This window comes from Procambarus clarkii, chromosome 33 (genome assembly GCF_040958095.1).
Source record: "Procambarus clarkii isolate CNS0578487 chromosome 33, FALCON_Pclarkii_2.0, whole genome shotgun sequence".
Lineage (NCBI taxonomy): Eukaryota > Metazoa > Arthropoda > Malacostraca > Decapoda > Cambaridae > Procambarus > Procambarus clarkii.
The window spans coordinates 17,182,614-17,209,998 of record NC_091182.1 but is presented as its reverse complement, the minus strand read 5'-3'; the positions used below and the strand labels follow the sequence as shown (position 1 = coordinate 17,209,998).

Here is a 27,385-nt window from a genome sequence, read left to right as displayed (position 1 = left end):
AGGTAGTTGTGCTTTCTGGGTTCGAGTCCCACTGGTGGGTGTTGTCCAAAGATTGTTAATCTTCACTTGTGGTTTATGCAAGTATAGGCTTATAGCATGGACACGAGTTCTCTCACATTGACAGTGGCTTGATGAAAAACGCAGACTAACCTCACACTTATCTGGTGCCCTCGGGAAGTGGAGATATTTGAGATGTATATATATCTCGAAGTCTCTACTTCTTTTGTAGGGTCTGATGGTGTAGTGGGTTAAAGCGTACTAGTTATGGTAGCTACTGGAAGGTAGTTGTGCTTTCTGGGTTCGAGTCCCACTGGTGGGTGTTGTCCAAAGATTGATATATATATATATTATATACTTGCATTTTACTGAATTTGAACCACGTTGCGTGCATGAAGTGACTTAGATTCATTAATATATAAATGTAGATACACATTTTACTTTATTAATGAACTTCGAAATATATTTAAGCATAATGTTTATAGTAGACTTTGCACCTTTTACCAAAGTGTCCATGAAGAACCTGAAGGGAAGCTGTTGGGTAGCTCTTCAAAGTAAAAGGTAATTTACTATGTTGCGGAACCAACAAGGCCTTGTCCGATAAACATAACTTAAACTACTTAAATTTGTTTCAGAGTACTTTATATTTTCATGGTGAAAGGCAAGTTGCCTTTAATGTAGTAATTGCATATTAACCCATACAATAGTTTGGTTTAAGCGGACATAATCTTCAAATATGCAACAACTGAAAACTAGTTAGATTAAAAAAAAAATCAACTAGTTTTTTATGTAAAGGTCTTAATTTGGTCAGTATCGGCATCGTAGCATAAATGGGGAGAAACAAAATATTTACTAGTGTCAACAATTTACCAAAATGTTAAATTAACATCAAACAAGTGTCGACTGAAATCTTTACTATCGGCTATCAAAATAACATATAATAAATATATTTAGTTGTATCTAAAAAAAATTCAATATTTTCCTTGTTTATCGAATGTTTTGCATGAAACTTTTACACCTGACTGCACGTAAGCCTATCTGTAAGGATGCCAATTTTGAAGGAAATTAGTTATCAACCCCGGCCACGGATGGCAGCACCTTAGACTTCGTTTTTAATTTCTATTAAAGTAATATAAACGTAACATTTCCATCTTTTATTCAATTTACATGAAACTTGCCTTGTGTAATTTCTATACAGTCTGCAAGAAGCGTTTTTTTTTCTGAAGTTCATTTAATGATTTTATAAATAGTAATAAACATATTTGTACAAATTTTTAGGAACTTGGACTACTTGTAATAGATTTTCCTAAACATATTTTGGAGAATAGTCTTGGATACTTTATTATATGCTAATGAGATAGTGCCATAGAAGTTTTCATTTCACACTTGTGGTTGTAGATCCCTCCGTGATGTCGCCTCGTCGTAGCGAGAGGCTTGCGTACTAGGGACATGTGAGGTCCCCCCCCCTTTGGCCCCCTCTTTGGGTGGTGTACATGCAGAAAGTCGTACCGTAGGGGCCTTGTGAGCCATCGGACCACTCGCTGGAGGGGGTCACCCGTGAGGGGCCGTCCTGAGTGGATGGTTAGAGGTCAAGGCTGGGGCGATAGGGGGAATGGGGTCTTGGCACCAATATGGAAGAATGAACGATGGAGTAGGACTTCCATTTTGAAAAGGGGAGCACTGCTGGGGACGACGCCCCCTTCCTGCACTGGCCCTCGCTCCACCTCCCTGACTTGGTAGGTGGTATCCCTTGGATTCAGGCCCCAAACGTTTAGTGACTAATGCATGGCTGACGACATGACTTCTCTTAACCAGGCTAAAGGGGTGGGCGACCAGGTCCCTGGGTCGGACTGTGGTGGAAGACCGGGCTCTGTAGCCCCTGCTTCATAGGGCTCAGACTGAATTACTCTTCCTTCCCCCCACCCCTTTCCCTCTTCTATGGTAGGGTTGAGCTCAAAGCTCCCTGTGGTGACAGTCTCGTCCCTTAGCACGGCTCCATCTCTCGGTGACTACTGCGCCTTATGACACCTCACTAGGGGTCCTCATCGTTGTCCCCGCCACGGCCGCTCTCGCACGCTTTTCCCATACTAATTCGTACCACGCCTTGCTTGGTCCTGCTACATACAATAAGTACTTTGACTTCCATCAGTTGGATTCTCCTCCTGAGGATTTCTCCCTCCATAGGGATCTTGTTTATTCAGTAATTACCTGTTATTTTTTAGCCCCCACAGATTTTGGCACGTGTCGCTGCTCCTCAAGATGCAGCCACCCGCTTGGCCACTTTGTTCTGCATTGGGAGACCCCTGTTTGGGTCTCCTAGAACGCTCGGTTAAATGCCAGTGTTGGCACTGGTCATTCTACCGTGGCACCATGTTGCGACCAGGTATTAGGTACCTAAAGTACTAGCCACGAGGATATTAAACATATCCTCGAGGCACTAGGCCATTCTGTTCTCCAGGTAGACGTTCACTCGACCGCCTCGTGTCCGTCCCAGTCTGCCCCTTTGGGTTGTGAAGAGTACCTTTGATGGTCGGACACTTCGCCTGCTGTTACTCTTGTTGGTGCCAGATGCTCCGTTCAGGAGTACATTCCCTCTCCTCGGCTTTGAAATAAGTGCTGGAAGTTCGGACATGGTGCCTTCTGATGCTCCAGTACTGTCTCGTCCTCGTGTGTGTGGGCGAGGGTCACTCTATGTTGGCGTGCACTTCTCCCCAGGCCCGCTGCTTCAATTGCATTGAGGCTCACCCCACCCTACCTTCTCCTGTGCGTGTATACTTTTCAAACTTGAGGCAGCCATCCTCGACTTGAAGCACCGGGAACGTTTGTATTTTCCCGAAGCAAGGCGCTAAGTTCGCCGTCTCCCCCACTCTTGCTGACATCTTGTGTTGTAATCTTCCTCTCATCCTTCGCACCTTCCTCAGTCTCGCAAGTTTCCAGGCATTAGACCCGGACATGCCCACCTCCTCCCCTGTTCCTTTACATCCAGAGGGTTCACCAGCTGCTTCTGTCTGGGGAGGGGGGGGGGGGTTCACTTTCTACCAACTGTCATGTCTCCTGTATCTTTTCTAATCTCCCTCCGATCCTCCTTCCCGTTCTTCCCTGTCTCTTGGCTCTCCACGCTGCCTATATGTGCGAACTGCTTTCCATCACTCCCAGCAATCGTGTTGTTCCCTCTTTGTCTGTTCACACGCTAGAGGTCTGTTGTCCAGTACGTTATTGCTGGCATACCTGTCTAGAGTCGGAAGCGAAAGCCTGGCTCGTCTCCCTCCTCCCCAGCGGGAAAGAAGGCTTCGCTTTCTTCCTCGCACCCGACCTCTGACTCTATTGCTCCATCCCCTCCCATTTCTGTGGTCGTTTCCCCCCCGTTCCTGCTATGGTTTCTTTGGCCCCTGCTTCCTTCACGGTTGCTGCCCTTGCTAAGGTGTGCTCCCCGGTTTCTGCCCCTCCTGCTGTCATTGACCCTCGGATGTCTCCTCCTACAGACCCTGCTCATCCGCCTCTGGTCTGCCCTCCTGCTCTCTTCCCTTCATCCTTATTCGGTTTACCCATGTCCTCTGACTTTCCTGAACTTCTTTAACATGTTGTTCCATTTTAACCCTTTGCGTATTCTTTATTCTGTTGCTGTCCTCTCTTTTTGTCAATGTCTATTCTTGAATGGAATATTCGTAGATATTACGCAAATTTCCATGAACTCCAATTTCTGATCTCAGTTTTCCCCCCTTTTGTCTCCACGAGCAGATGCTTGGTGCTCGTCCTGGTCGCATCCATGGCTATTCCTTTCTCTCTCCCACCCCAGGCTTTTGCTGAGGCCCATTACTCTACTGCTATCTTGATTTCGTTCTGATATAACATTAGTTTCCCTACTTTTCTCGTCGCCTCTCGGATGTTCTGCTGCCCGTCTATGGGAGTAAATGGTATATGGTTTGTTAAATTTCTCCCCCAAATGTCCCACTTTACCTTCCGATCTTTAACACCTACTGGACTCTTTGCCAGAGCCTGTGCTCCTGCTGGGCGATTTAAATGGTTGACATACCCTCTAGAGTGATGTTCTGACTACTGGGTTCGTCTTCTCGAACTGTTCATCCTCTCTTCTATGTCTTTTCTGATTTCTGGTGAGCCTACTCGTGTAGACTCGCTCTCACCCTTCCTGTCTTGATCTTTCTCTCTGCTCGTCTCTTTACTTGCATTTCACTTAGCGGGTTCTTGATGACCTCCATGGCAGTGACTATTTCCCCATTCTTGTTACCTCTCTCTTCCCCCTCCCCTCTCCTTCCCTAGGTGGCAATTGTCCAAGAGAGACTAGAACCTCTTTACCCTTTGAGCTACTCTCTCCAACCTCTACATTCTGCCTCTCCCTCGTATCTTTCTTTTTCAAGAGTCTTCGACGCTACCTTCCACTCTATTCCTCGCGCTACGTCTTGGGACACGCAGAAGCGAGTTTCCTGGTGGGAAGTGGAATGTGCTCGGGCTATCCACTGTAAGCATGAAGCCTGGAAACGACACCGCTGCCGGCAGACGGCTGATTCTTTTTTCCTGTTTCGCAAGGGGAGTGGTGGCTGGTAGGACCATCCGTATGGGGTAAAAGGGAGAGTTGGAAGTCGTATGTTTCGACCATTACGTCCGAAACTCCTCTGCTGCAGATCTGAAAGCGTATCTGCAAGTTATCAGTAAAGTTCGTTCCCGATATCTCGCCGGTCCTGTACCTCTGCGGTACTCTTGTGACAGACATGGTGCAAGTTGCAGCCGAACTATGTTCTCACATTTCATCTGTTAGCTCTGGTTCTCGTCTTCCTCAGTCTTTCCTTCTTCGTAAGCCTGTTCTTGAATCTCATTTTTGGATTTCCGTGCCCATCTCAGATTTCCCTATGACGATCCATTATCTCCGATTTTCAGTCTGCCCTGGCCCTCTGCGGTTCTACGACAGCGGGCTCTGAAGACATTAATTATGGGATGCTTCGCCATCTCCATCCGTGCACGTCTCCCTATTTGAAGAGTCTGAATAACCGGGTCTGGGAGTCGTCGTCAGTTCCTGTGGACTGGCTCGATGCTGTTGTTCTCCCTGTTCAGAAACCAGTATCTCTAGGGACATCTTCTCAGGACTTCCGCCCTATTGCCCTCAAGCGTTGTCTGCAAACTCTTTAAACGTATGGTTAACGTTCGTTTGATGTTCTTGGAACACTTTCACCATCTCTCCCTCTCAATTTGGTTTTTGCAAATGCCACAGCATAACAGATGTCCTGGTGAACTTGGTCTATATTCGTACTGCTTTTGCGCCGAAGACCTACGTTTTTTGCCGTCCTTTTGACCTGTAAAAGGCTTGAGATACCACTTGGCGATATCATATTCTGTCCCAACTTCATTCTTATGGCCTTTGTGGTAATCTCCCATTCTCTCCAGTTTCCTCTCGTCGTTCTTTTAGTGAGGTTTGGTGCCCCACTTTGCTTCTTCTCGGCAATGCGAGGGTGTCCCCAAGGTAGTCTTCTGAGCACTACTTTTTCTGGTTGCCCTAAATGGTTTTCTTTCCTCCTGACGTCTTCTCCGCTCTGTCGACGATCTTAAACTATGTCGGTGATGATTCGCCTCTCCTTCAACGGTGGCTTGAACTCGAGATACGGTGCCGTATCGTCTTGGGCCACAGATCATGGCTTCAGGTTCTCAAAGTCTAAGACTTGTGCTATGACTTATACTCTGAAGGGTGGTATTTCTTCGTCAGACATTTTATGGCCATCCCCTTGTGTAGAGATATTCCACTAAGCTTTTGGGGGTTAATATTTGACTAGTTTGTCTTAGCCGCTCCATATCTCTGATGTAAGAGTTGAATGCTCAAAGGCCCTTAAGCTCCTTAAGGTTTTATCCCATACTTCTTGGACCGGAGAAGAGTATGATCCTCTTTACATTCCACTCTCATCCTGCTAAACTCATTTATGGTTGCCCTACTTACTCGTCTGCATCTCCTACTCTTCGCAGTCTTGATTCTTTGCACCATACTGGGTTGTGCTTCACCTCTGGTACTTTTCGTTCTGCCCTCGTATTGTTTGTTGACACTGGCTTCCTATCTCTTCAGGTCCGCTATGATCGCTACCGTCTTCCCTATCTTACGCGGTCCTAACATCCTTACTCTTGTCTCTATCATGCTTTGACATTTACTCCTCCGGTAGTTACTGTTATTCTTCACCACCTCCCTCTTTTTGTCGAGTAATCTCGCTTACAGAATTCTTTTTAGATTCGTATTACCGCTTTTTCTCCTCGTATTGTTCCGTCCTTGCCCCTTGTAGAGGGTCCCCCCTTCCTAAATCTTGTACATCCCTGACCCATATCGCTAAAGTTTTTACCCCCTCCTACGGTTCTGACACTCCTTTTTCTTGAACATTTTTCTTCCCACTACCACTAGACTTCCATCTTCACCGATGGGTCTAAATCTGCAGAAAGTGTAGGTCACTGTTATTTTTTTTTTCCTGACAACACTTGTCGCCTACCTCCGAGATGCCTACCTGCATCTTCACAGCAGAAATTTATGCAATTCTCTATGCTTTCGTCTCCAACATTTTCGGTGTCAATCCTCCTTTACGGTTGTAGTTGACTCTCGTTGTGCCCTAATGGCTCTAGGGTCCTTTAATCCAGTCCATCTGGTGGCTGTCGAGATTAAACATTGGCCGTTTCTTATCTCAAGTAAATTTAAATCGGTAGTTTTGATGGGGTCCCAGGCATATTATCGTTTCTTTAAATGAGCGTGTGGATGCTGCCACTACGGAAGCTATCTGCTTTTGTCCCATCTCCAGTAAAGGTATACCTTATTCAGACTTTTACCCAGTTATTCGTTCCTCCAACCTTGCTCGTTGGCAGGGTTGTTGGTCTTTTGTTACTGGTAACAAACTGTACTATTAAGCGTAGTGTCCCCCATGGTCTTCCTTCATACCACTGTAACCAGCGCTGGAAAACGGCTCTGGCGAGGTTGCGTATTGGCCATAAGCACTTAACTTGCGGTCACTTAATGGAGCGCTGGCCTGCTCCTTATTTTCCGAATTGCTTTGTCCCTCTTAGTCGCGCATATCCTTGTTGACTACCATGACTTCCAGGACAAGCGTGTCCTGCTTTCCGACAGTCCCTCGCGATCACTTTTCCCCTCGATAGAGTTCTTGGTGAATCGGATACTTCTAATGTCATTCGCCTTGTGTATTTCTGTTCTCGTATTGGCATCCTTGGTGTTATTAAGCACCCTCTGATTATTCCGCACATTTGACGATGCTACATAGCTTTCCCAGTTTAGTGCCTTCCTTTGATTATTAATTATTGTGGTTGTAGCAGCTTAATGAATGTGAAATTTTTTGAAAAAAAAAAAACTAATTTGCTTTCTATTGAAGCTGCAATACTGAAACTTGAAACAGTTGCAGCCATTTTCATATCAAACTAGTAAAAAAAGTTTGACCTTGAACAACTTATTATGACCCCCTTAATTACAAATTAAGAGGGTGGGTGGGGGTGAAATATGAAAGATAAGGGGTTCAATGGTGAAGAGGTTGGGGTAGACTGTTACCTTTGCTTGCACATAAATGTGTAAATCTGTTTATTGGAGAGAGGGAAGAGATGTTGAATTGGCAGGAGGGATCCAGAGCCTTTAACAGCTACCTTCATAGTACATGATAAAATTATAAGTGTTGTGCTATTAATGTAACTTTTTTTTGTATTTTTATGAAAGGTAATATGAATATGTAATGGTTATCGTGCAAAAGCCAGAAAGTCGCGAGCAAGTTTCTAAAATAGAGATGTATGTTTGGCAGTGGGTTCTGCAGGAAGTACGGGCGCTGTCGGACCGCAGGCCAACATAGAGGACGATCATGTGAAGGAGGCACTGAAGATGGACAAGGGCAGAGAGGCCATATTTATCTCTCAAAGCGTAAGAGACCTTGCTGGCAAGGGCGACCACTTTTCTTCAACAGTTACCAGTGTTGAAGTCAAATTCTCCCTGATGGGGAACCATAACGTAGTGTCTTATGTGGTAAAAATAAGCCCACATAGATCAGAGGACCACTTGGCTGATTTTCATTTATCCATGATGAAGAAAGAAAATGAATTTTTCAAGGAAATCCTTCCGCAACTCAACTCAGGAGCTGAATTCCTTGGGCCACAGTAACTTGAGAATGCCAAGGTGGTTATACACATCTTTAGAAGAGGATAAAGAGCTGATCTTCTTGGAAGACCTCCGACCTTTGGGCTTTAAAGTATTCGACTGCAAAGTAGGCCTCGATGTAGACCATACAAACCTGGTCCTGAAGGAGCTGGCCCGACTCCATGCAGCCTCTCTCCTGCTGAAGGCAAAAACGCCCTTGCAAGACCTGGCTCAAACATTCCCGCACATTGCTGAAGACTGGACCAGTTTATCGGAAAATGCGAAGAAAATGCATAACAAGACATGCTCGGGAAGTCTAGCGGGTGCCGAGGCCTTGTTGACCAACATGAAGGGCTACGAGGTGGCGAGGCGGTGGTTGGCCAAGCATCAGAACAACTCTCTTGATCTTGTCAAACACTTTCTGGTCAGAAATCCCAAGTTTGATGTGATTTGTCATGGCGACTGCTGGGTGAACAACGTACAATTCAGGTAGGAAAAAGTTTGTTCATCCTACACTTTTTAGATGTATTTTGGCTCTCAATTTTGAAAATTTAACTCAAATCGGTATTTTTTTTAAATGATAAACAAAACAGTTCGTGTGCCACTAATGTTTTACTTCATAATTCCAGGTACAGTGAAGGTAAACCGGTTGATGTAATGCTCCTTGACCTCCAGCTGAACCGTCTGGCTTCCCCGGCCACAGACTTAAACTACCTTCTCTACACCAGCCTCCACGGGAAAGACAGGAAGGCGAACTGGCGGGACTTCCTCTCCTACTACTATGACACCTTCAGAAGTGTGATGGAGGCTGGGGGTAGGGGGATGCCCTTCACCCTAAAAGAGCTCCATCAGGAGTACAGGAACAAGATGGAGTACGGTATGCTGTATGGGTCAATGACGGTGTCGTTGGTGATGAGGCAGATCTCCAGTACCTTGGACGAGAAGAAGAAAAATCCACAATTTCTATCTCGGTTCCTCGCCTTGTATGGTGAACTGATTGAGCAAGAGCGATCACGTCTTTAATGTTGCCCAGTGAAGAAATGGCAGGAAATTTATTTATACCTAATGAATTCGGCCTTGTAGCTGACTGTGGCAATGTGGTGGACATTGATCCTGAACTGTCTGTTGTTGCATGAGCCTCGGACCCAGGAACCTACCAAAAGTATCTCTATGAATGTGACTAATTACTACTTGGAGTACCAAATTTGGCAAGTATCAACTTTTACTCTTGACTTCTGAAGTCCTCGTGTATATATAAGGGTAACAATTTACCCTTTCACTTGCTTAGAAAGTCGATAGTTCCACCATTGTCCTTTAATACCAAATAAATATCTATAAATTGCTAATGATCTAATTATAAAATTAATAGGCATTCTTGTACTTGTCAATTCTCTTCCTTTTATAGTTATTAAATTTGGAAAGGTCTTTAAAATATGTGGGACCTAAAACATGGCTCCTTTTCGTCCTGACATCTAATGTCTTGAGAACTTCAGTCGGGACAAATATTTTAGACCAGGCAAATAATGCTCTAAATTGGTAACTGTAGTGACCTTGGTCCTGCCTGCCGCTGCCGCCAGTATTGTAAGAGCTAAACATGGTCATGGTTGTAAAAAGTTGGTCAGTTTGATGGAGAAGGGATGGGGGGGAAGGGTAAGGTAAATGGGGGAATTTTGTATAAAAAGTTTACACTATTAATACTAGATATTTAATTTGCAGTATACTAACAAATCTAATCTACAAAAAAGTGACTCGGAAAAAGTTGTGAAACATTTTATTGAACGTTAAACTTCATGCTTGACTTGCAATACAGCACTCACTGGTGTTGACATAAACGCACCAATAACAGCTTGCCAAAAGTGATTGTTACAACGTTAGGCTTGTTAACGTCAACACACTGAGGAGGATCCACACAAATCTTTGGCCAATAATAACTATTTTACAATTGCATTCTATGTAACGTTCCAAGCTACTGAGCCATGTTGACGAATTATTTACAGACAGAAGTCACAATATCACTAGACTGTTGAGATTGATATACTTGGTGGCCACAAATACCCAATCGGTTTTGCTTGCTACTTTCTAATCTTGATATTAAACAATCACTTCAATCACATTCATTATGCATGTGCGGTATATAATCTATTAAACCCTCGGTAAAGTCGGAGTTCAGTTAGAGATTTTGGCAGTAAATGTCACTAGCTTAATCTTTTGCTTCAGTTTCATGTTGTGAATTTTAACCTGGAAAGTGAACACTGAAGACATCAACATCTTTGGAAGGCGGAATAACAAAAAATGTATTAATTTAAGATGTCCTTTTTATAAAGGTCATAGGCACAACTAGAACCACACTGTACAGAGTTTCCTATAAAGGACTCGGGGAAGTTTGCTGTGGAGAATGTCAAGATTGCAAGGAAAGGGAGGAGGCGACGACTATTTTAAACAAATTTGGTGCAAACCTGTGTAATGCTCGTCCCCTATCATACCATGGCTACAAACATAAATAAAAGCCGAATATAACTCTTGCTCGTTTATATGGTAAGTAGACGCCCAATTTCACAACCGGCTTCATCTTGGACCATTATACTACAGTTAAAAAGTTTGAGAGGCGACTCTGCCAAAGATCCTTCACTGGGTTCGTTATCGGACTATAAAGCCTGCCAGCCTGGCCTCCAAACAAAGACCCAAAAGTGATTCCATGCGCCTGCCAAACCCTCTGTTTATGAATGAAAAACGGTTTACACAAGTCTCGCGACTGATGACGTTTGAACAGTTCCAGAAAGTGCTTCACTGACGCCTTTTGGTTGAAATACGACGCTGTAAATGCTTCACCCACGTACTGCAAATACAAATAATTGCCAACAGAACTTTAAACACCTACCCTAATCTATGCCTATATATATGCTAATACATTAATATTAATTCACTTACGAATTCCTGTTTTAAATGAACAGCATGGTTTAAAATTTATAAATGCGTCTGTGGGTGTCGACTGCTGGATGTAATGGACAAGTCAGATGGGTTGAGACTGCAGCTATAGCCCCCATCCCTAACCCTCCCCCCCCCCCGTCCACACACACACACACACACACACTGCAATTCTTGGGCAATGCCAAATCGTACATTAGATTCCCTGCCGGCGCCATTTGCATATCAGGCTGCACATAGCTTTGTGGGAAAACATTATATTCTGAGCAGCCATTTGCTCTCAGTATTGCTGTTTTGTGAAGTGCCCCCTTCTCTTTCCAGGCCGTAGCCGTCGTGAACGGGGGGGGGGGGGCTTTATGGCCGGCTCCCCCTCCCTGTCAAGCTCGTTGCTGTGAGGGGGCTTGGTGGGTGGATGCTAGAGTGTGTTCCTAAAGAGTCTTGTCCTTTTGTAACCTTGTGCTCCTGCTGCTGTCCTCTCTAATTCTGCTGGACACCTTTTCCTTTTTCGTTTTTCTCCCCCTCCCCTTCTTTCTGGTAGTCATTAACTGCTGACCTTGTCCCTGTTTTGATCATTCTTTTGGCCTTCTTTTGTTTTGACGCTCAGGGTGTTTGAGGAGGCATACTCTTGCATCCGTAAAACTGTAGTACTCAACGTCTCGAGCGAGGGAAACCTTTTATTATCAATCCCCCTTTCGTCATTGAAACCGATTTAGACGGACTGACAGTTCTTAAGGTGATGTTTGTGGGGCATATACTCACGATGAACCCCTAGGGGGTCCCGGTATGATCGGCGATAGCTTCTTGTTGGGTGGGGCCACCGATCATGGCTTCAAGTTCTCTACTTCTTAGACTTGTGCCATGACTTTTACGCGGAAACGGGTTGTTCTTCGTCCCCTCTGTCACTTTATGGTCATCCCCTTGAATACAAAGATTCCGCAAAGCTTTTGGGGTTATTCCTTGACACTCGTTTGTCTTGGTCTCCCCATATCTCTTACCTCCGTGTTGAGTGCTCTAAGGCCCTTACCCTCCTTCGGGTCTTGTCCCATACTTCTTGGGGGGCAGATAGGCGTACTCTCCTTGCTTTACATTCCCCTCTCGTCCTGTCTAAGCTCGATTATGGTTGCCATGCTTACTCGTCTGCTTCTCCTACTCTTCGCCGTCTTGATGCTTTGCACCATACTGGGTTGCGCCTCAGTTCTGGTGTGTTTCGTTCGACTCCCATCCTTAGCTTGTATGTTGACACTGGCTTCCTGTCTCTCCAGGACCGCCGTGATCGCTACTGTCTTCGCTATGTTGCGCGGTCCTTGCAACATCTTCTCGCCTCTGTCGTGCTTTAACTTTTACCCCTCCCTGCGGTTCCTGTTCCTCTTCACCACCTCCCTCTTTCTGTCCGGTTATCTTGCCTACAGGATTCTCTTTCCGTTCGTATTTCTGATGTTTCTCCTCGTGTTGTTCCTTCTTTGCCCCCGTGGAGAGTCCCTCTTCCGCGGTTTTGTACATCCTTGACCCATATCACTAAAGCTTTTACCCCTCCTACGGTTCTAAAACGCCTTTTCATCGAGCACTTTTCTCACTCCCGCTCCGTTTCTGTCTTTACCGATGGGTCTAAGTCTGCGGATGGTGTTGGCTACTCTGTTGTTTTCCCTGATGACACTTATATGTGTCGCTACCTCCGGAGACTAGCATCTTTACAGCGGAGCTTTATGCTATTCTCTATGCTCTTCGTCTCATGCTTTCTCGTTGTCAGTCTTCCTTTGTAGTTGTTGTTGATTCTCATAGTGCCCTCATGGCTCTCGGGTCCTTTAATCCGGTTCATCCAGTAGTTGTCGAGATCCAGCATTGGCTGTTTCTTGTTCAAAGTAAATTTAAGTCGGTTGAGTTTTGTTGGGTTCCCAGCCATATTGGTGTCTTTAAATGAGCGTGCGGATGCTGCCGCCAAGGAAGCTGTCCGCTCTTGTCCCCCTCTCTCGTAAAGGTTTTCCATATTCCGACTTATACCCGGTTATCCATTCCTCCGTCCTTACCCGTTGGCAGGCTTCTTGGTCGTCTGTTACTGGTAACAAACTACGTACTCTTAAATGTTGTTTCCTCGTGGCCGTCCTCCTACCACCGTAACCGGCGTTGGGAAACGGCTCTGGCGAGGTTGCGTATTGGCCATACTCGCTTAACCCATGGTCACTTGATGGAGCGCCGCCCTGCTCCTTACTGTCCTCGTTGCATTGTCCCTCTTACGGTCGTGCATGTCCTTCTTGAATGTCCTGACTTCCAGGACGAGCGTGTGTCTTGCTTTCCGACCGCCCCTCGCGGTCACCTGTTCCTCAATAGAATTCTTGGCGACTCTGATACTTTTGATATCGTTCGCCTTATGCGTTTTTGTTCCTGTATTGGCATCCTTGGTGATATTTAGCGCCCTCTGATTATTCTGCACATTTGATGGTGCTACATAGCCTTCCCGGTTTGGTGCCTTCTTTTGATAATTACTTACTTCTTGTTGGGTGTCCTGCCTTTAATTGTGGATCCATGGTGGTTGTGAGGGCACATTTGTGAATGAAAGTGTTTCTTGTATTTATGTCTGTGAACGTTCCTCTTGTACCCTTTCTGGATCATGAGGTGGGCGACCAAGCCCCCCGAGTTGGACTGTATTGCAAGACCAGGCCCTGTAGCCCCAGCTGCATTGTGCCCAACGACCTGATTACTCCCCTCAGCTCCCCTCCCTCCCTCTGCGGTAGGGTCGAGTCCCCAGCCCCCAGTGGTGACCACCTCATCCCCTGCCAAGACTTCGTCTCTCATTGTGACTACTGCGCCTTTTACCCGCTCTCTGGGAGTTCTCAACGCCGTCCCCGCCACGGCCGCACTCTCACGATCCCTTCCAGTAATAATACTTGCAACGCCTTGTTTGGTCCCGCTACGTGGGCTAAATACTTTGATCTCCACCATCTGGATTCTACTCCTCCTCCTGACTGTTTCTCCCTCCATAAACACCTTGTTGATTCAGTAGATGCCTCTGTTACTTTTAACTCCACCAGTTATGGTATGCGTGTCATCACTGCTGCTTCTCAGGATGCAGCTACTCGCTTAGCCGCTTTGTCCTGCATTGGAGAGACCCCTGTTCGGGTCTCAAAAAACGCTCGGTTAAATGCCAGTGTTAGCACTGTTCTCCTCCCACACTATGTTGGAACTGGTGTTCAGGACCTCAAAGATTGCCATGAGGATATTAAACATATCCTCGAAACCCAAGGCCATTCTGTCCTCCAGGTGGACATGTTTACTCGACCCCCTCGTGATCGTCGCCGTCAGCCCCTTAGTTGTAAAAGTCACCTTTTGATAGTATGGCCTTTCCGCCCTCTATTATTCTTCCTGGTGCCAGATGCTCCGTTCAGGAGTACATTCCCTCTCCTACACTATGCAATAAGTGTTGGAAGTTCGGGCACGGTGTCCTCAAATGAACCAGTACTGTGTATCTATGCCCCATGTGTGGGGACGATAGTCATTCTAAGTCCGAGTGCACTTCTCCCCAGGCTCGCTGCCTCAATTGCGGTGAGCCCCACCCTGCCTTCTCACGCTCGTGTATGTACTACAAACTCGAGGAAGCCGTCCTCAATTTGAAGCACCATGATAGTCTGTCTTTTCCTGAAGTAAGTAATTATCAAAAGAAGGCACCAAACCGGGAAGGCTATGTAGCACCATCAAATACGCAAAATAATCAGAGGGCGCTAAATATCACCAAGGAATGCCAATACGAGAACAAAAACGCATAAGGCGAACGATATCAAAAGTATCCGAGTCACCAAGAATTCTATCGAGGGACAGGTGACCGCGAGGGGCGGTCGGAAAGCAAGACACACGCTCGTCCTGGAAGTCAGGACATTCAAGAAGGACATGCACGACCGTAAGAGGGACAATGCAACTAGGACAATAAGGAGCAGGGCGGCGCTCCATCAAGTGACCATGGGTTAAGCGAGTATGGCCAATACGCAACCTCGCCAGAGCTGTTTCCCACCGCCGGTTACGGTGGAAGGAGGACGGTCACGAGGAAACACAACATTTAAGAGTATGTAGCTTGTTACCAGTAACAGACAACCAAGAAGCCTGCCAACGGGTAAGAACTGAGGAATGGATAACTGGGTAAAAGTCGGAATACGGAATGCCTTTACGAGAGATGGGACAAGAGCGGACAGCTTCCTTAGCGGCAGCATCCGCACGCTCATTTAAAGACACCAATATGGCTGGGAACCCAACAAAACTCAACCGACTTAAATTTACTGTGAACGAGAAACAGCCAATGCTGGATCTCGACAACTACTGGATGAACCGGATTAAAGGACCCGAGAGCCATGAGGGCACTACGAGAGTCAACAACAACTACAAAGGAAGACTGACAACGAGAAAGCAGGAGACGAAGAGCATAGAGAATAGCATAAAGTTCTGCTGTAAAGATGCTAGTCTCCGGAGGCAAGCGACACATATAAGTGCGATCAGGAAAAACAACAGAGTAGCCAACACCGTCCGCTGACTTAGACCCATCGGTGAAGACAGAAACGGAGCGGGAGTGAGAAGAAAAGTGCTCGAGGAAAAGGCGTTTTAGAACCGTAGGAGGGGTAAAAGCTTTAGTGATACGGGTCAAGGAAGTACAAAACCGCGGAAGAGGGACCCTCCACGGGGGCAAAGGAGGAGAAACATCAGAAATACGAACGGAGAGAGAATCCTGTAGGCGAGATAACCGGACAGAAAGAGGGAGGTGGTGAAGAGGAACAGGAACCGCAGGAGGGGTAAAAGTTAAAGCACGACAGAGGCGAGAGGAAGGATGTTGCAAGGACCGCGCAAGATAGCGAAGACAGTAGCGATCACGGAGGTCCTGGAGAGACAGGAAGCCAGTGTCAACATACAAGCTAAGGATGGGAGTCGAACGAAAGGCACCAGAACTGAGGCGCAACCCAGTATGGTGCAAAGCATCAAGACGGCGAAGAGTAGAAGGAGAAGCAGACGAGTAAGCAGGGCAACCATAATCGAGCTTAGACAGGACGAGAGAGGAATGTAAAGCAAGGAGAGTGCGCCTATCTGCCCCCCAAGAAGTATGGGACAAGACCCGAAGGAGGGTAAGGGCCTTAGAGCACTCAACACGGAGGTAAGAGATATGGGGAGACCAAGACAAACGAGTGTCAAGGAATAACCCCAAAAGCTTCGCGGAATCTTTGTATTCAAGGGGATGACCATAAAGTGACAAAGAGGGACGAAGAACAACCCGTTTCCGCGTAAAAGTCATGGCACAAGTCTTAGAAGTAGAGAACTTGAAGCCATGACCTGTGGCCCAAGACGACACGGCATCAATTGCAAGTTGAAGCCGGCGTTGAAGGAGAGGCGAATCATCACCCTGACAACAAAGGGTAAGATCATCGACATAGAGAGCGGAGAAGACACCAGAAGGAAGAGAGGAAAGAAGACCATTGAGGGCAACAAGAAAAATAGTAATGCTCAGAACACTACCCTGGGGCACACCTTCGTATTGCTGAAAAGAGAGAGAGAGAGCGGTACCAAGGCGCACCCGAAAGGAACGACGAGAGAGGAAGCTGCGGAGAAAGAGAGGGAGATGACCCATACGAAGGCCAAACGAATGAAGTTGAGATAGGATATGATAACGCCAAGTGGTGTCGTAAGCCTTTTCTAGGTCAAAAAGGACGGCAACAACGGAGGTCTTCGCAGCAAAAGCAGTACGAATATAGACCTCCAAGTTCACCAGGACATCTGTCGTGCTGAGGCACTTGCGGAAACCAAATTGAGAAGGGGAGAGGAGGTGATGGTGTTCCAGGAACCACATCAGACGAACGTTAACCATACGTTCAAAGAGTTTGCAGACACAACTTGTGAGAGCAATAGGGCGAAAGTCCTTAGGGGAAGTACCCAGAGACCCCGGTTTACGAACAGGGAGGACAACGGCATCGAGCCAGTCCTCAGGGACTGACGACGACTCCCAGATCCGATTATACAGACTCAGTAAATACTGAGACGTGCTCGGAGGGAGATGGCGAAGCATCTCATAATGAATACCATCGGAGCCCGCCGCCGTAGAACCGCAGAGGGCCAGGGCAGAACGAAGTTCAGAGAGAGAGAAGGGATCATTATAGGGAAGCTGAAGATGAGTGCAGAAATCTAAAGGACGAGACTCAAGGACAGGTTTACGAAGAAGGAAAGATTGGGGAAGATGAAGACCAGAGCTAACAGAAGAAAAATGGGAACCCAGTTCGGAAGCGACCTGCAACGGGTCCGCCACAAGAGTATCATGGAGGTGAAGGACCGGTGAAACATCGGGAACGAACTTACCCGCTATCTTGCGGATACGCTTCCAGATCTGGGCCAGAGGGGTCTCGGACGTAATTGTTGAGACATAAGATGCCCAACATTCACGTTTAGCCGTACGGATGGCCCTACGGGCCACCGCACTCGCTTTCCGAAAGAAAAGAAAAGAATCGGTCGTCTGCCTACGGCGGTGCCTCTTCCAGGCTGCACGCTTACAGCGGACAGCCCGAGCACAGTCCGCATTCCACCAGGGAACGCACTTCCGTGGACCCCGAGAGGAAGAGCGAGGAATAGAGCGGAGGGCAGCGTTGAAGACAGTGTCATGAAAAAGGAGGAGAGCGCGAGAGAGAGGCAGAAGGGAGAGGTCAGGGAGAGCAGCACTGAGGGTAAATAGGGTCCAGTCTGCCTTAGCAAACTGCCACCTAGGGAAAGAGAGGGAAGGGCGAAAAGAGAAAAAGGAAACAAGGATGGGGAAATGATCACTTCCATGGAGGTCATCAAGAACCTGCCACGTGAAATCTAAGTAAAGAGAAGAAGAGCAGAGAGAAAGATCAAGACAAGAAAGGGTGCGAGTCCGAGAGTCCAAATGAGTGGGCTCACCAGAATTCAGAAGAGACAGGGAAGAAGAGAGGAGAAACGGCTCAAGGAGGCGACCCCAGGTATTCGTCAGAACGTCACCCCAAAGAGAATGACGACAATTGAAGTCACCCAGCAGGAGCACAGGCTCCGGCAAGGAGTCCAGGAGGTGTTTCAAATCAGGAAGAGAGAGCGGGACACTCGGGGGGAGATAAATGGAACAAACTGTGTACCATTTCCCCACAAAGATACGAGCAGCAGAACAATGGAGAGGCGAAGGAAAAAGTAAAGGAACAAAGGGAACATCAGCCCGAATCAAAAGAGCAGAAGAATTAGAAGCCCCAGCAATGGCTGGGAGGGGGGGAGAGAAAGGAATAGCCACGAAAACGACCAGGACGAGCACCAAGCATTGGCTCCTGGAGACAGACACAAAGGGGCGAAAACCGCGAAATCAGAAGTTGGAGTTCGAGGAAATTGGCGTAATAACCTCGAACGTTCCATTGAAGAATGGACAACGACGAGAAGAGAAAGGACAAAAACAGAGAACAAGGAAGAAACAAAGGCGAAAGAGCAACAGAGCACGTTAAAGAATATCAGGGTCGGGATCAGGGTCAGCAAAGTCAGGGTTAGGGGGCATGGGTAAACTGAGCAAAGACGGAGGGAAGGAAACGGGAGAACAGAGCAGAGGTGGGCGGGCAGGCTCTGGAGGAGGAGGAGGAGGAAGAGGAGGAGACAACGGAGAGGAGCCGTCAAGGACAGCAGCAGGAGGAGGGGGAGTAGAAAGAGGGGAGCGCACCCCAGCAAGAGCAGCAACCGAAAGGGAAGCAGGGGCCAAAGAAACCTCCATAGCAGGAACAGGGGGCGCAAGCACTGAAACGGGAGGGGAAGGAGCAACAGAGCCAGAAGGAGGAGCTGAGGAAGAAAGCGAAGCCTTCTTACCCGCCGGGGAAGAGGAAGGAGAGGAGCCAGGCTTACGCTTCTGACTTAAAGAGACCGGTGTCCCAGCAACTACGTACCGGGCAACGGATTCCAGTGTCTCAACAGGAGAAGCCGAACGAGAGCACACACGACGGCCGTTAGGAGAGCGATGGACATCCGCCCGCACCGACAGGCGGTGGGGAGAGCCGATAGATGGAGGAAGAGGATGGGAAGGAGGATCGGAGGGGGACGAGGAAGAAGACACAGAAGACACGACAGACCGGGTAGAAGGAAGGGGAACCCCAGACAGAGGACCAGGAGGAGGATCCTTCGGGAGAGAACCCAAAGGAACAGAGGAGGGGGCAGTGGGCGCATCAGGGTCCAAGGCCCGGAAACGGTTGTGAGTCTGAGGAAGGCGGGAAGGACGAGGAGAGGAAGAGCGCAACACGCGAGCATAAGAGATATTAGCATAAGGCGGGAGCCGGCGAACCTGGTGCCTCGCCTCAGGAAAAGATAAACGCTCCCGGTGCTTCAGGTTGAGGACGGCTGCCTCAAGCTTGTAATGGACACACGCACGGGAGAAGGTAGGATGGGCCTCACCGCAGTTGAGGCAACGAGCCTGGGGAGAAGTGCACTCCGACTTAGAGTGACCTTCGCCACCACACAAAGGACAGAGAGAGACAGTCCCGGAGCAGCGGAGGGCACCATGCCCAAACCTCCAGCACTTGTTGCAGAGCCGAGGAGAAGGAATGTACTCCTGGACAGAGCACCTGGCACCAGCAAGAATGACAGAGGGTGGAAGGGTCCTACCATCAAAGGTAATCTTCACAACCCGGAGGGGTTGACGGCGACTACCACGAAGGGGACGAGTAAACGTGTCCACCTGGAGAATAGAATGGCCCTGGGCAGCGAGGATATGGCGAATATCGTCGTGGCAGTCGCGCAGGTCCCGAACACCGGTTGCAACATGGGGCGGGAGCAAAATAGTGCCAACACTGGCATTCAATTGAGCGTTCTTCGAGACCCGAACGGGGGTCTCGCCAAGGCAGGATAAGGCAGCCAAGCGGGAAGCAGCATCCTGAGAAGGAGCAGCAACGACACGTGTACCGAGACGAGTGGGGTTGAAAGTAATGGAGGCATCCACGGAATCAATGAGATGTCGATGAAGGGAGAAATCGTCAGGAGGCGCAGAATCAAGAGGGAGGAGATCAAAATATTTGGCCCACGAAGCGGGACCAAACAAGGCTTGATAGGTAGCAGAACTGGAAGGAATCGAGCGAGGGCGGCCGTGACGAGGACGGCGGTGAGAACCCCCAGAGAGAGAGGGGTTAAAAGGCGCAGTAGTTACAACTAGAGAAGGAGCCGCGCCAGGGGACGAGGTAGTCACCACTGGGGGCTTGGGGCTCGACCCAACCACAGAGGAGGGAGGGGAGCCAGGGGAAGGAGTCAGAGAGGCCAAAGGAGGAGCAAGGTCGGGGCCCAATGCAGCGGAGGCTACAGAGCCCGGTCTTCCAATACGGACCGACTCGGGGGCTCGGTCGCCCACCCCACGAGCCTGAAAAGGTAAGCCAGAAGCAGCCGAAACAGGGGTTATCATCTTGACGAAATTAAGAATTCACTCACGAATGTGCCCCCACACCCACCATGGAGCCACAATTAGAGGCAGGACACCCAACAAGAAGCTATCGCCGATCTTGTCGGGGCCTCCTAGGGGTGCGTCGTGAGTATACGCCCCACAAACGCCACCTTAAGAAACCGACAGTCCGTCGAGATCGGGTTCAGTGACGAAGTGGGGATTGACAATAAAAGGTTCCCCTCGCTCTCGACGTCGGGTACCGCAGTTCTATAGGTGCATGAGTATGCCTCCTCAAGCACCCGGGCGTCAAAATAGAAGAAGTCCATGGAAGAACCAGAACGAGCAAAAGGTCGGCAGGAAACGGCAAGCAGATAGGAGAAGAGGGGGGAGAAAAACGAAACAGAAGGAAAAGGAAAAGGTGCCCAGCAGAATTGGAGAGGACGGCAGCAGGAGCACAAGGCTAGAAAAGGACAGAGGACTGTCCTAAGGAGCATCACACTCCAGCAGCCGCCCACGAAGCCCCCACACGGCGACAACGAGCTGAGCGGGGAGGGGGTCTTTTCCTGAAGCGAGACGCCAAGTTCGTCGTCTCGCCCCTTTCGCGGGAGTCTCCTACGCTCGCGTGTTGTGTTCTACCTCTCCTCGTCCTTCACGTTTTCCTCAGTCTCACAACCGTTTCCAGGCCTTAAACCCGACCACTCCCACCCCCCCCTCCTCCCCTATTTCTTTGCCTCCTGTCCCAGATGGTCTCCCTCCCGGTTCTCCATCTGGGGTTTTCCCCTTCCTACCCAGTCCACCATATCTCCTCTGTCTTCTTCCCCCATTGTGAGTTTTTGTAACTTGAGAAGTTTGGAATAAAATGTAATTGGTATAAGGAATTGAGCTCGGAAAATTTCTAAGAATTTTCTTTATTCTTTAACCTTTATTCCTGTCGTGATATTCAGTTAGGTCGCCTGAGGAAGGATTGCTTAGCTAACACACCAGTGTAGTAAGCAGCTCATTCCTCACTTTGGGACCATGTATGAACAATTGACTAGGTGCGAGCAAACGCCGAGACCCCAATGAAAATTGAAATCCCCTCCACTAGGCCGACGACCTTCGCCATTCGCCGAAGTGAATCTAACGAGTAGGTCAAGGGCTCTCACAACAATAATTTATTGTTGTGTGGTGCCGTATATTTGGTCCAAAGCTCAGAATCAGTCTCAATTTTATTAGTCGAGTGTGAAGAACATTTGCATAACAATAATGTGTGGGGGTGTAACGAAAAGTGTTAACCATAACAACTTAGTTTATTCAATAAAGTACTAACTACTACAACAAAACAAAGAAATGTCAATGATGTTACTCGAAATCCTTCCTGTGACACTATCAATGACAGCTAGACACCAGCCCCTCGGACTGCATAATGAACTAACTCGAACATAAGCGTGACCACAGAGGAATCAACAAAAAACAAGAACTAACAGATCTATAATTACAATTACAACAAATGACACAGTAGGTTCTGAAACGCGTCTCCAGTAACCTCCTAACTGTTTTATGCCTCAGTGCAGTCTATCCCTGCAATGCAATCAAATCAGTAGTCTTTCAATGACAACAATAACTAATGGGTTCACTGGCAACTCCAGCAACCCTTCCTCAAATTAATCCTTACGTTAACACTCCGTCCCACGAGTCAATCAACAATCAATAACAATTGATTTACGTTAATAACAAAATAGCATTTACGTTAATAACAAGGTAACATTTACGTTAAATTAATAACTCTTACAACTGTAACTAGTAACGTGGAAATTACACAACACTCTACCTGTCGAGCATTCAGTGAGAAAATCCCATTAATCCCTGTACTACCAGACAGCTGATTAATCTCTACTAGTTACGTTAATCGGTTACTAATCACTCAGCGATGGTAAACTCTGATTTACAGTGTCCAAAAGTGCTAAGAGAACGGTAATCACTCGTGATTACCTTTAGAGTAATTAATTACTATCCTCAAGATCAATAATTGAACAATTAAAATATGCAACCTTTCACACTGGCTCAGCAATTTACATTAAGGTATGAATTCCGTCTGAGCCTTCTATACTCAGACCAATTCAGGTGGCTAATAACGGTAATTAGCTCCACGCTTGCGTTATTCTAAAATGACGCTACTCTTCCCACGAGTCAATCAAGTGCCGGTACTTCCGGGCAGATAAATAACGACGTTACGTTAATGGAACAATGTAGCCTTCGTGTGAGTCGATCAAGCAAGGATCGAGGTTAATTACTTTGACTTCCTGAAACACGTCAATTACCCGGCCCACTGACCGTTAATTACGACGGACAATACTCTAATTCTTATCTGGCTGATGGCTAGGCTCCTTGAGACTACCGTAGCTGCTTGCAAGAAAGTAAATTAACCCAAACGTATTCTACGTTACTCAAATTGTCAAAGAACCAATTCTCTTAAAGCAATGGGCATTCCCTTGGTTACGTTATATTAATTGCCTCGCAATCACCTCACTGAATACTGGACTTCGATGTCCTACCAGATAACCAGGAGAATATATGTGTATCCAAGTACTCGTCTACAGCCGAGTTCACCCACGACAATGACAAATCACACTAACAAATCACAGTGATTTACGTCACAATTCGGTTGAAATGACAATACTGCAGAACCTAGTAAAATAACATATAGGACATGAACCCTCTAGAACACTGCCCCACAATGACTTTACTGAACTGCAATCACATACGGTGATGCTGAACACTAGCAACAATCACCATCAAATAACAACCCCTCTGCAATAACACACACGGCAAGTACTCTAATTTCCAAGTATTAGAATCCTGCACACACTTACTTACTTACTGTTGCAAATGACCCCAGTGCTCTCAATAACCCTTAGAACATAGGTCAATATATTTCAATCACCACACAGTAAATAACACAATAACACTGGACACCATGACACTACAATTATATATATATATATATATATATATATATATATATATATATATATATATATATATATATATATATATATATATATATATATATATATATATGTCGTACCTAGTAGCCAGAACGCACTTTTCAGCCTACTATGCAAGGCCCGATTTGCTTAATAAGCCAAGTTTTCATGAATTAATGTTTTTTCGACTACCTAACCTACCTAACCTAACCTAACCTAACTTTTTCGGCTACCTAACCGAACCTAACCTATAAAGATTGATTAGGTTAGGTTAGGTAGGGTTGGTTTGGTTCGGTCATATATCTACGTTAATTTTAACTCCAATAAAAAAAAATTGACCTCATATATAATGAAATGGGTAGCTTTATCATTTCATAAGAAAAAAATTAGAGAAAATATAATAATTCAGGAAAACTTGGCTTATTAGGCAAATCGGGCCATGTATAGTAGGCTGAGAAGTGCGTTCTGGCTACTAAGTACGACATATATATATATATATATATATATATATATATATATATATATATATATATATATATGTCGTACCTAGTAGCCAGAACGCACTTCTCAGCCTACTATGCAAGGCCCGATTTGCTTAATAAGCCAAGTTTTCCTGAATTAATAGATTTTCTCTAATTTTTTTCTTATGAAATGATAAAGCTACCCATTTCATTATGTATGAGGTCAATTTTTTGTTATTGGAATTAAAATTAACGTAGATATTTGACCGAACCTAACCAACCCTACCTAACCTAACCTAACCTATCTCTATAGGCTAGGTTCGGTTAGGTAGCCGAAAAAGTTAGGTTAGGTTAGGTTAGGTAGGTTAGGTAGTCGAAAAACAATTATTTCTTGAAAACTTGGCTTATTAGGCAAATCGGGCCTTGCATAGTAGGCTGAGAAGTGTGTTCTGGCTACTAGGTACGACATATATATATATATATATATATGTCGTACCTAGTAGCCAGAACTCACTTCTCAGCCTACTATTCAAGGCCCGATTTGCCTAATAAGCCAAGTTTTCCTGAATTAATATATTTACTATAATTTTTTTCCTATAATTTACTATAATTACTATAATATATATATATATATATATATATATATATATATATATATGCGAACAAGCCTGAATAGTCCCCAGGACATATGCAACTGAAAACTCACACCCCAGAAGTGACTCGAACCCATACTCCCAGAAGCAACGCATCTGGTATGTACAAGACGCCTTAATCCACTTGACCATCACGACCGGACAAAATGAGGTGATAGCCGAGGCTATTTGAACCACCCCACCGCCGGCACTCGGATAGTTATCTTGGGCATAGCATTTTACCAAATCACCTCATTCTTTGGGGCAACACGTGAGGAACACAAATGCGAACAAGCCTGAATGGTCCCCAGGACATATGCAACTGAAAACTCACACCCCAGAAGTGACTCGAACCCATACTCCCAGAAGCAACGCATCTGGTATGTACAAGACGCCTTAATCCACTTGACCATCACGACCGGACAAAATGAGGTGATAGCCGAGGCTATTTGAACCACCCCACCGCCGGCACTCGGATAGTTATCTTGGGCATAGCATTTTACCAAATCACCTCATTCTTTGGGGCAACACGTGAGGAACACAAATGCGAACAAGCCTGAATGGTCCCCAGGACATATGCAACTGAAAACTCACACCCCAGAAGTGACTCGAACCCATACTCCCAGAAGCAACGCATCTGGTATGTACAAGACGCCTTAATCCACTTGACCATCACGACCGGACAAAATGAGGTGATAGCCGAGGCTATTTGAACCACCCCACCGCCGGCACTCGGATAGTTATCTTGGGCATAGCATTTTACCAAATCACCTCATTCTTTGGGGCAACACGTGAGGAACACAAATGCGAACAAGCCTGAATGGTCCCCAGGACATATGCAACTGAAAACTCACACCCCAGAAGTGACTCGAACCCATACTCCCAGAAGCAACGCATCTGGTATGTACAAGACGCCTTAATCCACTTGACCATCACGACCGGACAAAATGAGGTGATAGCCGAGGCTATTTGAACCACCCCACCGCCGGCACTCGGATAGTTATCTTGGGCATAGCATTTTACCAAATCACCTCATTCTTTGGGGCAACACGTGAGGAACACAAATGCGAACAAGCCTGAATGGTCCCCAGGACATATGCAACTGAAAACTCACACCCCAGAAGTGACTCGAACCCATACTCCCAGAAGCAACGCATCTGGTATGTACAAGACGCCTTAATCCACTTGACCATCACGACCGGACAAAATGAGGTGATAGCCGAGGCTATTTGAACCACCCCACCGCCGGCACTCGGATAGTTATCTTGGGCATAGCATTTTACCAAATCACCTCATTCTTTGGGGCAACACGTGAGGAACACAAATGCGAACAAGCCTGAATGGTCCCCAGGACATATGCAACTGAAAACTCACACCCCAGAAGTGACTCGAACCCATACTCCCAGAAGCAACGCATCTGGTATGTACAAGACGCCTTAATCCACTTGACCATCACGACCGGACAAAATGAGGTGATAGCCGAGGCTATTTGAACCACCCCACCGCCGGCACTCGGATAGTTATCTTGGGCATAGCATTTTACCAAATCACCTCATTCTTTGGGGCAACACGTGAGGAACACAAATGCGAACAAGCCTGAATGGTCCCCAGGACATATGCAACTGAAAACTCACACCCCAGAAGTGACTCGAACCCATACTCCCAGAAGCAACGCATCTGGTATGTACAAGACGCCTTAATCCACTTGACCATCACGACCGGACAAAATGAGGTGATAGCCGAGGCTATTTGAACCACCCCACCGCCGGCACTCGGATAGTTATCTTGGGCATAGCATTTTACCAAATCACCTCATTCTTTGGGGCAACACGGTCCCCAGGACATATGCAACTGAAAACTCACACCCCAGAAGTGACTCGAACCCATACTCCCAGAAGCAACGCATCTGGTATGTACAAGACGCCTTAATCCACTTGACCATCACGACCGGACAAAATGAGGTGATAGCCGAGGCTATTTGAACCACCCCACCGCCGGCACTCGGATAGTTATCTTGGGCATAGCATTTTACCAAATCACCTCATTCTTTGGGGCAACACGTGAGGAACACAAATGCGAACAAGCCTGAATGGTCCCCAGGACATATGCAACTGAAAACTCACACCCCAGAAGTGACTCGAACCCATACTCCCAGAAGCAACGCATCTGGTATGTACAAGACGCCTTAATCCACTTGACCATCACGACCGGACAAAATGAGGTGATAGCCGAGGCTATTTGAACCACCCCACCGCCGGCACTCGGATAGTTATCTTGGGCATAGCATTTTACCAAATCACCTCATTCTTTGGGGCAACACGTGAGGAACACAAATGCGAACAAGCCTGAATGGTCCCCAGGACATATGCAACTGAAAACTCACACCCCAGAAGTGACTCGAACCCATACTCCCAGAAGCAACGCATCTGGTATGTACAAGACGCCTTAATCCACTTGACCATCACGACCGGACAAAATGAGGTGATAGCCGAGGCTATTTGAACCACCCCACCGCCGGCACTCGGATAGTTATCTTGGGCATAGCATTTTACCAAATCACCTCATTCTTTGGGGCAACACGTGAGGAACACAAATGCGAACAAGCCTGAATGGTCCCCAGGACATATGCAACTGAAAACTCACACCCCAGAAGTGACTCGAACCCATACTCCCAGAAGCAACGCATCTGGTATGTACAAGACGCCTTAATCCACTTGACCATCACGACCGGACAAAATGAGGTGATAGCCGAGGCTATTTGAACCACCCCACCGCCGGCACTCGGATAGTTATCTTGGGCATAGCATTTTACCAAATCACCTCATTCTTTGGGGCAACACGTGAGGAACACAAATGCGAACAAGCCTGAATGGTCCCCAGGACATATGCAACTGAAAACTCACACCCCAGAAGTGACTCGAACCCATACTCCC

At 46.9% G+C, this 27,385-nt stretch overlaps 1 protein-coding gene across 2 annotated transcripts in view; it reads left to right on the top strand.

The window, feature by feature from the left end:
• The window catches only part of LOC138370862 (uncharacterized kinase-like protein D1044.1), a 37,105-nt gene extending 27,627 nt beyond the window's left edge, over positions 1-9,478 (top strand). For both annotated transcript variants that reach the window (XM_069335469.1, XM_069335470.1), the window contains exons 2-3: positions 7,776-8,593; positions 8,734-9,478. In XM_069335469.1, the coding sequence (XP_069191570.1) occupies positions 8,064-8,593; positions 8,734-9,127 (924 nt within the window). In that variant the 5' untranslated portion in view covers positions 7,776-8,063 and the 3' untranslated portion in view covers positions 9,128-9,478. The remainder of the gene's footprint in view (positions 1-7,775; positions 8,594-8,733) is intronic.
• The last annotated feature ends 17,907 nt before the right edge of the window (positions 9,479-27,385 follow it).